At 45.3% G+C, this 16,766-nt stretch overlaps 1 protein-coding gene across 8 annotated transcripts in view; it reads right to left on the reverse strand.

The window, feature by feature from the left end:
- WASHC1 (WASH complex subunit 1) overlaps positions 1-16,766 on the reverse strand; it is a 44,740-nt gene that overhangs the window by 4,674 nt on the left and 23,300 nt on the right. For all 8 annotated transcript variants that reach the window (XM_054815547.1, XM_054815577.1, XM_054815567.1 and 5 more), the window contains 3 exons: positions 6,085-6,196; positions 5,239-5,385; positions 118-254 (listed from right to left, as the gene is read on the reverse strand). In XM_054815547.1, the coding sequence (XP_054671522.1) occupies positions 118-254; positions 5,239-5,385; positions 6,085-6,196 (396 nt within the window). The remainder of the gene's footprint in view (positions 1-117; positions 255-5,238; positions 5,386-6,084; positions 6,197-16,766) is intronic.

A 16,766-nucleotide genomic window follows, 5' to 3' on the forward strand; every position in this document is an offset into this window, starting at 1 on the left:
GCCTGATATGTAAGACCCCCAGGAAAGCAACCAGTTACTGCTGCCCCTGGGGAAGGGAAAGCTCCTCTGAGGACAAGTAGGGGCAGGTGAGCAGCACAGCACTGCTCCAGCTCTCACAGGTTCTCAGTGGTGTTGAAGAGCAGCAGGGAGCTGAGGGAGCTGATGTTCCTGGGGAGGCTGCCAAGGCCTTCTTCTGCATCATCCTCCTGGTGAATTTTGGTGCTCAGGCACACAGGGAAGTACTTGAGCTTCTCCTGCAAGAAGACAGATAACAGGTGGTAAGACACTAAAACCACAGCTGCTGAGACAGCTCTCCCCAGCCACCACAACCCACACTGCTGGATCCACTGCAGGTCTGGGAACCCTACTGCTCCCTCTCCACCTCCCTTTGAGCAAGGAAGCACACGGACAATGTTGCAACCCCACACTCAAGACAAATCTCAGCAGTTTAGATTCATGGCATGTGCTTTTGGTACCATGGATGGGTCATACTGAACGGGTGTTGCTGTGGCAAGCATCCACCAAAATAAAACCACCACTCGGGCTCTATAGCCAGCAGCAGGGATCAAGCACCACAGTCTAAAAGGCATTTGTTACAGTCTCTCCAACTACTAGACATTTTCATGCAGGCAGAGTCCCCCAAACATCTCTATTACCTCCCCTCTGCTGCCTTCAGTTGATGTTTTAAGAGATGTGATCCCACGGGTGGGGTGTGCAGGGCAGGCAAAGGAAAAAGAGGTTAGGAGAAAACAGAGTGCCTGCGCTAGGCAAGAGATCAGGCAGAAGGGAGTGCGCAGGGTGGAACGTGTGCCAGATGGTTTTGCAAAGCCTGAGGGATTTGCAGGAGTTTTCAACTCTAATGAACTGAAATCTCCTCTCTCTCAGTTCTAAAACTTCATGCATAATATATAGAGCTCCCTTTAGAAAAGGACTTATTACATCTGAACTGCTTGACTTTTATAGAGCACAGGAATTGCCATCCCAGCTCAGACCAGTGTTTCAGCTAGTGTGACAGTGCCCGCTGCCACATGCTCTGGGGGACGAAGCTCAGTGCCCACGGCACACTTTGCTGTAGAGGGAAGAAAGGCATGGGTTCCTGAACCCAGAGACAGCCTGGGATGGACAAACCTCCACCCCAGACCTCTCCCCACACCTTTCCTCAGCCCCTTCACAACTCCTGTTCTTTCTTCACAAACTAGGGCAAGTAGCAGCCCAGCAGCTATGAGGTGGTAAGTGCCCATACCAGAAGAAACCAGAGCACTAACCAGGACAGTTTGTCAGGTTAAATAATTGGCCATGCTCTGGCAGTTTTCTTCTGTCACCAGAAGATGACCACTTCAAACACTGTCCACAGCTTCCTACTGCCTCACTACTTCCAGCATCCCTGCTCTGTCCCATTCTCCAAGTCCTTCTTCCCTCCTTGTACTTGTATGGGGGAAATGGAGACCACTGTTGGTTCTGTTTTAAGACCACATCTCAGCGATGTAAGCAGTTTCTGCAGATTGAAATTTCAGGCTCGAATTTGGTAGCCAGAAATCCTAGGAAATGGCTTAGTCACAGCTCAGTTAATCCACTAAGAGTTTGTATGATGCTCTGAGTCTATAAAATGCTGTAAGAAAAGACCTGGGAGGTTTTGATTTAAATGTTTTTTTCCCCCAGAATAACACATTCCAACTTGTGAAAAATACACTGAAATAAACATCTTGAATTTTTAGAGCAGCAAGTAGGCAAAAATACATAAATTGTTATTTAGAGACCACAGAAGCAGCGATTCAGAAATAAAGGTTCTTTTGATCATTAATATTCATCTTCCAATGTTTAATTTTTTAAGCATGAGGGAGTACTGACGTTTTTGCTAGAACTGTTCACACACGCTTAGCCCTCAAGTCATATATATTTTTTTTAATTCTCTCTTTGTAGATTTCAATTAGCACTGGAAGATTGTGCGTCACTTTAAGGGCGGAGTGAGAAACCAACCATTACCTACATTTACTTTTAAGTCTCATCTAAGGCAGTTATAAAAGCACTAAGCATGAGTATTACTCTGAAACGTGAGGCTCTACATAATCCTTCTAATTTAAATGCCACCAAAGTGCTAGTCTTATTCAAGTACCTAGATCTGTTTTGAAATTTAGAACAGCTACCCACCGTCAATAATATCCTGCAACTGTGAATTCCACAAGTTAACATGCCATTTAAAAATGAATTTTCTTATAGGGATACTAAGACCTTAAGCCAAAGGTTCAGTAACCTTGACATACTGAAGTCATGGTGGGTGCTGGAATACTCAAACACCCCAGCCTGGGGTTTGGTACCCGGCCGCTGCATTTCCAGGCATTTTTCTCCTTAACAGCCTACAGTTAAAAATATATAAAGTCACCCTGGTTCTTAAGTTTAATTACAACTCTTTAATTACACTCTTACAAAGGCAATTGGGTTGATACACCAGAAACCCCATTCCCTCCATGCCAATGGCATGCTGAGACTAGCTGGAAAAGCATTTGATGATGAGCAAGTGCCAAAAACCCAGTTCAGCCTCCTCATGCCCGTGGTGGAGGCAGAATTCATAAGGACATGCCAAGTTACTGACATTTTTGAAGCCTTGTGAGGTTACTCCAGCAATAGACTGTAACTTTTGCTTGGACCTCTTCCCAAGCCCAAGCAGACCATGTCTCCCACCTAGTTTTCTAGCCTCCTGAGGGACACTTGCAGCACCCAGACACAGGTCCCACCACAAAGGCAGTGCCCACTGCCTGAGAAGCCCCACAGGGCTGCAGCCAACTCACTGTTCAATCCTGCTTAGCTGCTACCACAGCAATGTGCAAAGCGAGCTGCTTTCCAGGCTTACCACAAGGACCCTGTTTCTGGCACTCTTATCCATCAGTGCTTACCTTACCAACCTAAACTGTGTCCTCTCAACAGCTGAGTTTTCACTTGTATGGGGTGTGGAGGGGGAAAGGAAAATTTCCCAGGAGAGAAGCATTACATAAAATTGCAGAACCACGCACATTTCCAACTCAGCTGCTTTTCCCGAAACCAGGACACCCCCAGAACACAAATCCTAAGCGCTGAGCACAGGCTGCCACAACGGACCCTCAAACTGACACGAGCAGAGCTTGCTTTCCTGGTGGGGCATGTGTGCATGCGTGAGTGAAGTTAGCAAAGGCCAGTGCGACTGCTCCCAGCAAAGAGGCCCTCATTAGAAGTGAAAACAGGCAGCGAGCCTCTGCTGAAAGCCCTGAATAATTGAGGAGGGCACAAATGCAAACATTAGACTTCCCTCTGTCACATTTCATTACTGCAAGGCACGTCAGGCTCCGTGCTCAGCTATGGCTGAGAAGGGCCTGTTCCCCTGGAACGTGGTCAGAGCTCGGCCACACTGAGCCCTACTCAGCACACCAGCTGCTCCTGGCGCTGGCTTCTCCATCGTTCATCAGCTGACAGCCACTTGCCAGCACAGCAGCATCCCCCCGTCCCACCAAAGAGCTGCAGGAACTAGTGTGTGCACAAGCTTGGCAAGACTAACAAGACCGCTGCATGAGGTAGGGTCAGGAAAGATTAACAGCCCCAAGGGAGGATCAAAAGATGGGTCACAGGAGGGGAGGAACAAATACAAACATCCCACGGGGCCTGCAACAAAGTGCCTGTGGTGATGGCAGCCTTGGTCACAAAGGGCAGAACATGGCAATAGTACAGAGACCACCTGGGACAGGGAAGCGGTGGCATTGCAGGCAGATGGCAGGGGTGGCAGGGCAGGGCACGCAGAGCCTACTGGAGCCAGCGGGCCACGTGGATGGGCACACCATTTGCTCTTCGTGGGATACTATTTTTTAGCAGCTGATGCTCTTCTCAATCCCCTCCCTGAGTGAGGGGCTGTACATTTGCACCAGCCCTGCAGGGAGGAAGAACATCTCCCCTGCCCACTCACTGCCTACCTCTGCTTCCCGCCATGCTCTCCAAAGGGATGGGGCCACCAGCCAGACAGCTCAGCCATAACCGGCCTCCCCTGGCCAGCCAGCAGCAGGTCCCACGCCACTCTGCCCTGTGCTACTGCCAGGGCTCAAAGGAAGCATGAACCCTGCTTGAGTTTGCCAGCTGTCCATTTGGCCAGCAACCCTGCTTCCCTGGCCTGGCTGAAAAATTCATAACTACCTCACTGTGTGAGGTCTCAACTCCATTAAAACTCAGGAAAGTTTAGCATGATAAATTATTCAGTGGCAGCTTTATTTTTGGGCCAAGGCACACAAGGATGAGGAAGGAAGTCTCTTTAGGGGTGGAGAGCAGGGAAGTTGTCAGGTTGATCCTTAACCTGCCAGGAACAGCACATCTGCTACTCCTAGCACAGTGCATACACGGCAACTTTTAAACACAGCAACTCTTCCTCCCCTCCTTCCAACCCAGGGATGTTGACTCAAATTGTTGGAGAATCCTTTGGTAGCACTTCCCACCAAACCTACCCCTTCACAGACCTCCCTCAGAAGCCCCTCTCTGCCACTCAGTCCACAGGCTGAAAGAGAACTCAATACTTCAGGACCTCCTTCAACACCACCAGCTGCAGACATCTGTGCTATGGGCACACCTGGAAGCCCCAAATGCACTGGGTACTGAGAGATTCAGCCCCTCTGAAGGGCTGAAGGGCAACCTACAATAGCTGAACACAAGGCAAAGCAGAAGCAAAGCACAAACAAAAGATGTAAAAAAGCAAAATGATCTTCCCCCACAAGATGTAAAACTTAGCTGGGAACCAGGGAGGGACAATACCCAAGTGCAATGCTTTCCTGGGACAGAAAAACGCCCTAATAACTCCTTTTTCTCCTGACACACTCACAAGCACTGTTACCTTTCCCTTCTCACCACTGCTTATATTACAGCCTTCAGAAACAATTTTTCAAAAAATTATGACTCTGATCCCAGCTGCCTTGCTATGCACAGCCGAAGCCATAAGGCCAGCCACCAGCACCCACCAGCACCACTGCAGGAAATGGTGGCATTTCAGGAAACGGAACTTCTCCAGAGAGGTGGCAGCCAACAGCCACCCAGAGCACTCGACCACCCAGCAAGTTGTGTACTGACATGCCCCTCTCAAACCGGCTGCTCCACAAGCTTCCCAGCCCGACCTCACACACCCTCACCAACAAGCCAAGCTGAAAATATGTTCTGCTCCCAGCCTATATCCTAAAGCCCTGGTCTACTTCATCAAAAAGATGAAGCCTCCCAGCTTCTCTTCTTCCTCCTTACCTGCAGAGCTTTCTCATCCAGCATTCGGTGTTTGCTCTGAATCTTGTGTCTTGGGCACTTCTGTTTAGCTGGGTCTTCTGCACCAGCAAAAATTGAACTGTACTCCTGCAACCGTTCAGGGGCTGGATACTTGGCACTGGAAAATACCTGTGGAGAAACAAGGACTGGAAAATTCCAACAACTAGGCAATCCCACCACACAGAAACACATGGAGTGGAGTGAGTGCACAATCTGTGCTGCCAGTGGGAATGGACAGCCTTAGAGTCAACAGACTCCTAAGGGCTATCTGCACAGACCCAAACACGCATGGCCTGTCACTTCTGAAACTGGAAGTGCCACAGCTTCTCTCTATATATAAAGTACTAGGAGATCACTGGCAAAAAGGCTTCCACTGGCAGGAAGGGAGTTGGAAATACTGTGTACAAATGGAGCAAGAATGGGGGAAGAAGGATTTTCACCAGTTTTACATGGCTCAACAGGATTGAGATGCACTAAGGGGAGGCTCCTTAACAGCAGCTTTCATTCCAATAGCCAAAGCGTCTATGAGCTTGAAGTGTGAGGGTGTTGGGCTTAGCTCAGCACACGCCTTTTCTCTTTCTCAGGAAGCAGCTGGGGCAGCAACTTATATAGGCCTCATAAGGCCTGGAGCTGTGTGGCTCATGGGTCTAAAAATCATCAGTTGGCTGAGTCAGGAAGGAGATCCTCTTCATAACCCTGCTCAGCAGCAAGGCATGGAGAGGTAAGCGGGCAGCAGCTGAGCACCTGTTCTCCAGAACTTACATTTGGAGTAAAGACAGAAGGTGGAAGGAAGAAGAGAGGCCACGCAGCCTTCACTTAAGTCACTACCTTAATAGCCTTCTTGCTGCCCTTTATCTTCTCAATCTTCGCTTGGGCAAGCGTGACTCTCTCACCAATTGCCTGAAGCTGTGCCCGGCTGGCTTCCACCCGCTGAGAGATCCTAGGAGGCAAGCACCTTTCTTAAGATGAAGAATCTAGAGCCAGAGATTTTTTGGCAATAACCAGTGCCCAGGCCCTCAGGAAAAGATGTGAATCTCTGTGGACTGGATTGTTTCATAGGGCAAAACAGTGCTGCTGAGATACGCTTGTCTCGGTCCCATTGAGGGTTTTATGTACTCCGACACGAAGGTAGGTCTAGTCCGTGACTCACAGCACAACATTCCTGTGGCTGTTTGAGGCACAGCACAGAAAGATGGAGAACTGCAGCTTTTTTGTGACACCAGGGTGCCACAAGCCCTACGCCTTTCTGCAGGTACTGCTGACAAGAAAGCCACAGCCAGTTATCAACTACCAACACATTTTTAATAAAAATGACTTGTTAAAAATGAAAGGCAACACATGCCAATGAGCAGAGTTCAGGACTCACAAGGCTTAGCCTGCCCTCTACTATACCAGCAGTTTGTTGCACAACTTCTTCCACGTTGCTTTGCAGCTTTGTGATTTGGTTTCCACATCAGTTAAACAACATTAGGTCCTCATTTGGAGCAATAAAGCACGCTAACTTGCATAATTTTTGCATAACTAGATCAGCATCAAAACGCTTTGGGACTGAGGTAAAAAGCACTCTCTGGCAACAGGGGATAGCGGTCACTGGTTAAGTACCTCTGCATTCACCACGTGGAAATATTCCTTTCCCACACCACTTATAGCAGACACCTTGCAGCTGGGCACGCGACTGAAACTGCCAGCATGCCATGCACAGCCACTACCATGCTGTAGGAACTGTCACACAGGTTCAGCCAGAAGCTAGGAGGGACACTGGAACCAGGCATCAGCTACAGGTAACTATGGAGTCACCTCCTCAGAAGAGACCTTCCTTCCCCATACATAACCCCATGCAGGTTCTCCCTAGCTTCAAGCTCAATAGCTGAAAATTGTTCTGAATCTTCACCCCTCTAATGAAACCAGCAAAAAATATTTTTATGGCATTAGGAGATAGCACTCCACTTCAGCAATGTTTTGTAGCAATGAGTTCCATTGGATCGCTTTGTGCTTGTAAAAATCAATCTCAAGCATTGCCTTTAAATTTCACCAAAAGTCATTCTTTGCTTTTGAGTAGAGAGCTCCCATGCTTTTTTCCCCACTCTCTCTGTATAACTCCTTTTAGTGACAAATTTGACATCAGCAGTGATCCATAGTTCCCATTTTCAAACTGTACCAAACCTGTCTCTTCAAGTATTTTCACTCTGTGCAGCACATTCCCTATTTCAGTAGAGAAATGGACTCCACTAAAGCCCTCTCATTGCACGTAGTGAAAAACCAGTGAGTACAAGCAGTCTATTCACCTTGTATCTTTCCGAAAGACCCCCCACCTCTTTCTCTAAACAGTTTTAAGTGTTTCTGTTTGTTTATAGCCATGCTCCTCTCTTTCTGGAGGCATGAAAATCCCTCCTTATGCATATGGCAGGAGAGCACGCAGCCTGTTTCCACTTTATTCTTTTTGGAGTGGGAGATGAGCAAAACTGAACCTCATGAGACTCTCCCTCTCAGAATTATTCTCCATTTCCCCATCCTTTTATTTCAAATACAGCCTAACAGCTTGTATTTTGTACCAACACTAAGTACAAATCTGTTCATGATTCCCTTCCCACACCCTCCCACTGTCTCAGTGGAGTAAGTCCACATCACTTATACACTTGATAGGTTCTCAGAGTAGTTTCTGTTGTTCCTTTCAGTGTGCATTTCCTAGCACCTGTCTGCAGCAAATTTCATGTGTCATAGGGCCATCCCATTGCTTTGTTTTGTTAAAGTGTGAGATGCCTCTGAAGGACCTAAGTCTTCCCTAACTGCTCTCCCCAGCAAATCCCCCCACCTCACAGTTCACCTCTTTTCTAGATGTTTCATAATTGTATTGATTGACACTATTTCCAGCACTGCTCCTGGGGGCATCTGACTATTTTTACTTCCTTCAAAGCTGAAAAAAATTGGTCATTTATTTCTGCTTTGCCTCTCTCCCTCAAATCAATGATGCAATTTTCCCTCTCACCTGTGAGTAGACCCTTCTCCTAGAAGAGCTCAACAAAGCCTTTCTGAAGCTCCAAATAAAAGAGAGGTATCAATTGCCTTTTAGCCAGTACCCTGCTGACTCCCAGACACAATTCTTGGGCTGACCAGGCACATGTTCCTCTTCCAGAAGGAAACATTAAGCAAGTAGTTATGCAAGCTAAGGCCTGGAAACAAGTAACCATTCTCCTTCCCACTCCATGCATGCGAGTGGGTCGAGTGAGGCAGTGAAATGGTTCCCTCACTCCCTTGTTGGTCCCACATTATTCCCACTGCTTCACTAGGTATCACCTCTTCCCCTCCCATCCCACACTCACTCTTTTGCTAGCTATGAAGAAGCACAGGAGGTTTTGAGGAATCCCATTTATCCTTACCTTTCATGCTTAACCACTTCCACATTTAACATTAATCCTCTAAGGCACCCAGTTTAGGAGAGGAATGGTGCCACAACTGCCTTGACACCTCCACCAACCACAGGTAGTGCATTGGCTATCGCAAAGTGCTTCTTGGTGTCTGAGTATGAAGACCTCCCGTGGCGAATGGACAGCATCAGGAGAAGAACAGAAAACAGAGCACCTCTCAGCCCACAGCACTGCATACATCTGTCTCATCTAAGGTTTGCTGGAACCTCTCTGAAGAAGGAGGCATCCCTAAAAACAGAGCGTGACTGGCAATTACTGGGCACCAGCAGCAACAGTAATAATACTTCCAGAAGGGAATGACAGAAGACATCTATAGCTTCATCCATCCGTTCTGCCTACCAAATAGAACTGAGAGAGATTACATTCACCCATGAAAGGGCAGTATCGGGCAGACAAGCTGGGGAAGTTGTCCAGTGCCAGCTCAGGTATTTCAAATCATGATGGCTCTTCTCTGAGGCACCCTGTACTTTCTCCTGTGATCTCTTACACTAGGATTTGACAGGCCAAATCCCACTGACCTTAGGAGATCTGCCAAAAACCTTCACCTGAGGTGGTACAAATGCAGGCCCATGCCAGTCTACAGAATTCATTTATTTGTTGCTGAGCAAGATAACTCTGAAAAAAATTATTAAACCCCCTCAATCCAGCTAATCCAAATTCCACCACATTTACAGGGTCCTAAAAGTGCATGACTGTTATGCATGTACAGTTCAAGATACAGTTGCACATGTTAGTTATAAGAGACAATATACCATATTGATACTGAAAAAATACATGGAAAAAAACCCCTCATGTTCAAGTGTCCTCCAGCAACTTTAGTATTTCTATTGCTGTGGAAACTGAACTTATCCAAGGAGTCAACCTGGTGTTTGTAAGGAAAGGAAACAGGAAGGGATGGAGAGGGCTGTTGCCAAGGATTTTAGGGGCAAAAGGTTTGAAGCAAGGTGGCATTCAGACCTCAACCACCATTTAAGGAGGAGTGTGTTACTGAGTGGTGTTGGTTTGAAAGGCAATTGCAATCAGGACAGGAGCGGTAAGTGTTAACAAAATGGCCCATTACTGCCCCTCAGAACCCTGCACTCAGACAGCCAAAAACACCATCAGCATCTCAACCTACCCTGTGCCTATCCTATTAGTCATTGCTGTGTTATTTTGCTCTCGGTGCTCTTTTCTGCTTGAGAAACCCCTTTAGTTAGATTCAATGTGACTTTGAAGTTGGAAAGAAGCAGGAGGCATACAGCGACAGCACCTCCCTTTGGGCAGGATGCATGCTTCGGGACAAGCCAAAAGGGGGCCTGCAGAAGAAAGGAGAATATATCACCTGCCTTCAAATCCTGGGCACTGAGCCAAACCAACCTTCCCCTCCCAGCGCTTTTCTTCGGGGAAGTAATACATGTGGCAGATTAAATCTATCTAGTGGATTATCTCTTAATCCATACAGACTTTTATTTTTGATCTAAGCAGATATTAAAGCCAATCTTTCAGCTGCTTTGATTCAAGCTTTCACATTCTCTTCTCCCTCTGAAATCTTCTTGCAGTCAAGCCCCCTGTGCCTCACCCCCAACTTAGATGTGGTCTCTTGATGAGCTGCCTTGAGCTCCTCTCCATTTTAGAGGCGACTCTCCCCAACACTCACAGCAGGTCCCAGGAATACTTTCTCCCACCTCACTGCCTCCCTCGCTGGCCTCATGTCCTCTGTCTCATCTGCAGCCACAGAGCAGATCAGTTCTCATTAAAACTCCTCTGATAAATCTCACATTCAGGCAGCTACTGAAAGACCTCCTCTGCTGTGTCTGTGTCTGCTCATAGGTGAAAAATTGCTGTTCTCTTACTCCCATAGGAAAAAAGATTTGAGGCATTAGGAATCTGGCATCCAGGACATCGGACACTGCCTGTCAGCACTGGCAATAATACTTTATTTCTATGAGGGTCTCCAAGCACTCCACAATGCCAAAAAAGAATTGTGACTTTTATCACCTATATTTGCTAGGGATCAGACGGCATCAGAAGAAAGCTTAAAATCAGAGCAGGTTTAAAGGGAGGCTGACAGATTCCCACAAAGGTGGCTGAGCAAGACAGAATTCAGCTGGAAGGAAGTATCACAGCAGCAGGAGACCCTTTGCTATGTTGCGCGTACACATCACCCAAAAGTGACAGCGATGACAAAACTTGGGAGAGAGAAGAGGCAAGCTCCACACCAAGGTGAACGAGAAAGGCAAGGCAGGAGAGGCTGGGAACAAACCTCTCTAGAATATCAAAGAACTTCAATTTCCTATCTGAAGTACAAAGGTAAGCGATCAACCAAGGAGAAAGAACATTACAGAGTAGAATGAGAAATGAAGTTGCACAGGAGGATAAGGCAGCCAAAGTATTAAATGATTTTTTCCTTAAATGAGGACTGCACACATCACAACAAGTCAGGCTTCTGTTCTCCTCCCAGCCCAAGCTCCAGCCTTGAGAGATAGGAGGAGGATGCTCAGCCTTGCTGTTCTAAGCTTGTGGGTACATACGGTAAATTCGTTCTATAAAACCTTGGCTTTTGGCCTAAAAGTCAAGGTGCTTTTTTTTTTTTCTTTTCAACAAAGCACACTTTTATTAAATTCCTCCCTTACTGCAGGAGGTATGAATTAGAAGGGACGGAGTTTATGGTTCTTGTATTTTATTACATCCCCAGACTCTCCAAGCAGCTGGTGCTGCAGCAGGGTAACAAGGGAGATAACAGTGCTGGCTGCCATTCATCCTTCCACAGCACCAGTGCCAAAACCAGCACAATACTACTACCGATGAATGAGATACCATTAAACCTCTAGGACAACTTTCAGTGGGTTTCCAAAAGTGAGAGAACCACTGGTGAGGTGAGGACACGCTACCTCCTAGGGGAGGGGAGACATCATCCCATGATGAAAGCAGCAGCAGAAGGTGGTGCTGAGGGAGCAAAATGTCAGCCTTCTCAGGCTACCAAGTCTCTTCCTCACCCGCTTCTTTACTGGGACCCAGAGGCACACCACTGCTCTCTTCTACTTGTATGCTGTGGAGAAGAAAATCTCAAACTTTTTTAGGTTTTAATTTGTCTGAGAATCTTCTTGAAAAGAGGCCATGGGCTTTTATGGCTCCTCAGGCTGCTGAAGTGATGGGGAAACATCAATGCATCGCCATCGGTACCCTTAACTCAGGGCTCTGATGCACAATCCACTAGAGTGAAACAGGCTTAGAGAGTATCTAAATGTGTTCTGGCTGGCTAACAAAGGATAGTGTTTTTATGGGGCACTAGAGTGTGCTTTACAAACAGCCTTACCGCATATGGATGTTCCTACACACTGCAGTGGGCTCAGAGTTCAGCAGCAATGACTGGCGCAGTCTGAAATGGACTGTGAGAAAAGCCCGAGCCCTACTCTCCCCACTCCGACGCAGCGCCTCTGCCCCAGCAGCCGGCAATGCTGCAGGATCGAGATGGAGAGAGCAAAGGAAAGGCTGCTGAGACATTTACGGTTTACAGCGTTCCAGGGAAGCATTCAAAGCCAGTTCACAATGCCAATTCACCTCAAAAGTTTGAAAGGCAAAAAGCAAAAATGCATGTTTTTTGTAGAAGCCAAACACATTCAACCACTCAAAGAAAGATCAACTTGTTTGCTTTCTGCTCTTCTTTCCTTCATATTTAAGCAGTTTTTAAAGTCTTCGTGTCTGAGTAAGTGTAATCAGAAACTGTCATCATACACCATCTCTGACAGAGAGAAATCCCAAGTGAGATAGTATAATCAACATTCCTTCCTCCATTAAGGGTTTGGGTATTATACTAATTAATGTTTATCACACTTTGATTGCTCCTTGAGCCTGATTTGCAGGTGTTTCAGGATTCACATATTGCCTCGCTCCCGTGATGCTGAACAGCTTTTCAGATTGGAGGGTGATCAAGGTTGCCACGTTATCCTCAGCAGGATCTGGCATACCTCACTCTCCACAGGTCAGGTTCTCACACAAAAATAATTTCATTTTGATTTTTAATCTCTCATTTCACAAGTTGCTCCCTCTACTGTGAATTAAGTTATGTAAAACAGGAAACTTAGAATTCTGACCTATTATCACAGCACCCTCCTCCCTCTTCCCCTGCAGCTTGTTCTCCTCCCCAGAAAAGCAGCTTTTCTTTTTTCCTTTGCCTTTAACAAAAACCACAACAACAACAACAAAGGTCACAAACAAGTTCTTATTTAACATTCCAACGTTTTTATTTGCCTTCCACCACTGACTGATCTGAAAGTGGACAGGCTTTCCTTTTTTTAGAAGAAATATATACTAAGTAGAAAGTCTGTGTTTGCAAATAAATTACACAATTAGATCTTGTATTTAAACTAAGCAGGCTACTTTTGGTCAAACTACTTCTCCATTAATAATGTTAAGATATATAAATACAACAGATTCTACCATCACGGTAACAACTTTTCGGAAGGATGGTCTAAAAAGAAGTAGTGGGAAAAAAATGGTTCTTCTACCAGTACTGCTGGAGTTTCATAGGTGATCTTTTGAGTTCCTCCACTGCCAGTGGAGGAACAACACTGTGGAGCTGCTTCCCAGAGCAGCGGCCACAGAAATAGTCGCGAGATATTAGGCAGCAGATGCTGCAAGTACTAGTAACTGGTTTGTTATTTATATTGTCTTCACTCATCCTTGCAAAATTGTCACAAGTATTTACTCACTGAAGCTCAATCTTTTGTAGTAATAGCCTTAAGTACTTGGTTTTTTCTTTTCTTTTTTTTTTTTTTAATTTTTTTAATAACTATTGAAAGGAAAACTAATCCTGTTCGGACAGAATTTTATGAGACCGTCAGAAGTAAGTTTTATTTTCATGTTGCTTGACGTTATGGATCATATTTGGCAGATAGCTTGAGAAGGTGTTTTGGCACCTTGTAACCTTAAATTAATCAACTGTGTACACAAACATTACGTTTTCTTTTTCTCCCACCGAAGCTCCTTTCTTAGAATAGCCAAAGATCTTCCTCCCTGTCCCCACAGAACAGAAAGTGTGTATTGCCACACAGAGGCACAGGAAATGTAAGTAGTGGAAAAATACCCAAGTGACCCTGTGGTGAACAATATCTGGGGTAGGGAGAGCTAACACCTTTAAAAAGGTCTTGGATTCCTCTGGATCCCTGAGTGTAGAAGAAATTCCTTCCCAGCCTTCATTTGGGCACCATGTTTGATTCTACACAGACAACGCTTCTGTTGTACACTTCACTCAATCAACATTACGCTCTGCGTTTCCTATCAGCAGTAGTCACAGGAGACAGATCAGCCTGGATTTAAATGTCTGATCTGTGCCTTCTCCCAGGTGGGGCTGCAAAAAAAATGCATGAGCCACCAGCCAAAACTGATGTTTCTTCTGAGCTTCACCTGAAGGTAGCAACAGCAGGACACTAACACTGATAAGTCCACAGCAGCCTCCCCAGCCCTTTTAGTCCACGCCTCACTTGAGCCAATGACGCCTCACGACATCGCCATGACATAACATGGGAAAGAAGCGTGACAATTGCAGGGCCTTCCTCTCCATTGGCAAGGCAGTCCACATCGACTCAATGTTGAAGAACAAGAGGATGGCCTGGTTTATATCAGAAGATCAGGAAGTTCCTCTTTATTCATAGCTTTCCTCACTACCTTCCAAGTGGTTTTAAATCAGGTTTTTTTGACAATGGTAAGTATCACCCAGTTGCGCACTGAGAAGAACTGGTTTAGTGAACACCCCTAAAAGTTCTACTACGGGGCTTGCCCTAATGTAAAGTTGAACGTACCAGGTAAACTGAGCTGGGATGGCGGCTTTTTATACCAACATAGCGCAAACGCTGCTCCTAGTATGTTTATCTCTACTACCAAAACAGTCATTGTCACCAAGAATAAGAATGCTGATCAAAACATGCCTGCCTCCGGAGCGGAAAATGATTCCTTGTGATAGAAGTTCAAACTCTAATCATTCTCCGAGAAAAGCATTGCTTTTCTTTGCATTTAATCAGATATCATTAGAACTTCATAGCTTTTCACCAAAAGATCTCAAAGCAATTTCTAAGCGTTAATTAAGTCTCAGCTGCTTGTGACACCAAGAATGGAATCATTTGTCCCCCGTGACAAAGTAAACCTGGGGAAATTCACAGTATAGTCCCAGCAGACCAGATTTTCAGTCTGTCATTCACTGATTTGAACAATTTTTGCTTTAATTCACAGGAATTAATACATGCATTTCAGTAGTTGTTTAATTTTCAGTTTTACTGAGCTTAAGACCACCTGTGCGAGTACTTCTACACTCTTCAGTGCCTTCCCATTGCCAAATCTGTCCCACTGCTGCTCTCTAGAATAAACTACAGCCAGAAAGCACTGATGTAAACCACTGACCATTCTCTCCATCACCAGTTCTTTCTCTGGATCCAAAATATACCCTCTTCCCACATTTAAGACACAAGTTTGAAGGTAAAGGTTTTTGCATTGGCTTTAAATTTTCCCCACTTCCCAGTAGCTGATGGCAATCACACAGAATTTGACTTGCACGCCACAAGTTAAACCCTTCAGTCCCCTTTTCAATAACAGATACTTAAGAGCTATCATTTACAAGCTAGTAAAAAAATCACACAACAGTCACCAACTAAAACCAGTCTCTATAAAAACCACTGTCCTGCACATTTGGAGTTGCATATTCAGGAGAAGGACAGCCTAAGCAAGAAAAAGGCCTTGCTACCATAAAGCAGTCTGTTTTATCAACTGGGAAACCCTCAAAGACAACTGCACTTCATCTCTTCTTGTAACTCTTAGTTTCTTTTGGACTTCCACCATGTAATAAGGGTCTGCCTCTGTGGTCTTTCCTCACTTTGTCCTGACCTACTGAGGTTGTCATCTGAGACTCAGTAAATGACCTAACTAGCTTTTGAAGGATGACTTGGGAGTATCCAGGTCTTTTTTTTTTTGCTCTCAATACTGTGTTTCTGCTCATCATATTTGCTGCACTGTACGATCACTGTAATTTCAACAGCTTATAACTCAGTTAAACTTCTTCTATGCCCTTCCACTCTTCTTTCAGTTAGATACTTCTGCCCATGCAAGCATTGCCACTCACTGCTTCTGTTCAGCAATGATCCTCCTCAGCATCTTGTGAGGACCAGTGCCGATTCCCAAGTTCTGTAAATACTGTTACAGTGAAAACAAGCCCAACCACATAACTGTTTTTGAGAAAGTGTATCAGCCGTTTGCTATTTATGAAACCTCATTACTAATACATCTTTTCCCTTTCTCACCCATGCTTCCAATTTGAACTTCTCATAGCAGATCCTTCTCTTTCCAAACAGGTCTCCTTCTCTTAGCAGGAATATTTCTTTCTGTATTTTTTTGCAAATGGAGCTTTTCATTTCAAAATATTTGCTCTTCAGAAATAGCGGTTGTTTAGTGTTACTTCTTCATTTTCCTACAATCAATTGCAGTCACGCTTAAATCTCAAAAGGCACCTCCTATGATATGCCCATCAACAAGCTAATTTGAGCATAAGTGCTTCTTCAACAAATGAGAGTAACTCTTTATGACATGTTATCCATCTAACACCTTTCCTGAGTGATTACAGCAATTTCTTACTTTCTTGAGGGATTTCTAGTTACTTTTCCCAAAAAAACTTTGGGCCCCCAGCAGAGATTTTTCTAACAGCACCAAAGAGCAGATGCCTCTCTGCTTGGACTGACAGCTGCTCTGTCATTTCAGTCTGTGGCACATCAATGATCAGACATCACCTTTAGAACAGTTCTAGATACATGATTTCATTTTCCTCACTGTCCTTTTAAAACTCATCTTCCCCACATAGTGACTCAGAAATAGTCATTAAGAATGGAAATACTAGCTTCACAATAATACCAAAACAAATTTGCACAGTATACTTTTCAAACCTCTTTCCCCACCCCAAAACTGCCAGAACCGTAAATTCATAAATTTTAATAGCCTAACCACTCACCCTGTGACATACACAATAAACGTTCTCATGGACCAATGCCTTTAGCAGCGGCTAATCCCCTCATCCCAGCTAAAAATAAGCATGAAGCATAATGAAGGGCATGATTTTGGCTGTGG

This window comes from Grus americana, chromosome 1 (genome assembly GCF_028858705.1).
Source record: "Grus americana isolate bGruAme1 chromosome 1, bGruAme1.mat, whole genome shotgun sequence".
Classification (NCBI taxonomy): Eukaryota; Metazoa; Chordata; class Aves; order Gruiformes; family Gruidae; genus Grus; species Grus americana.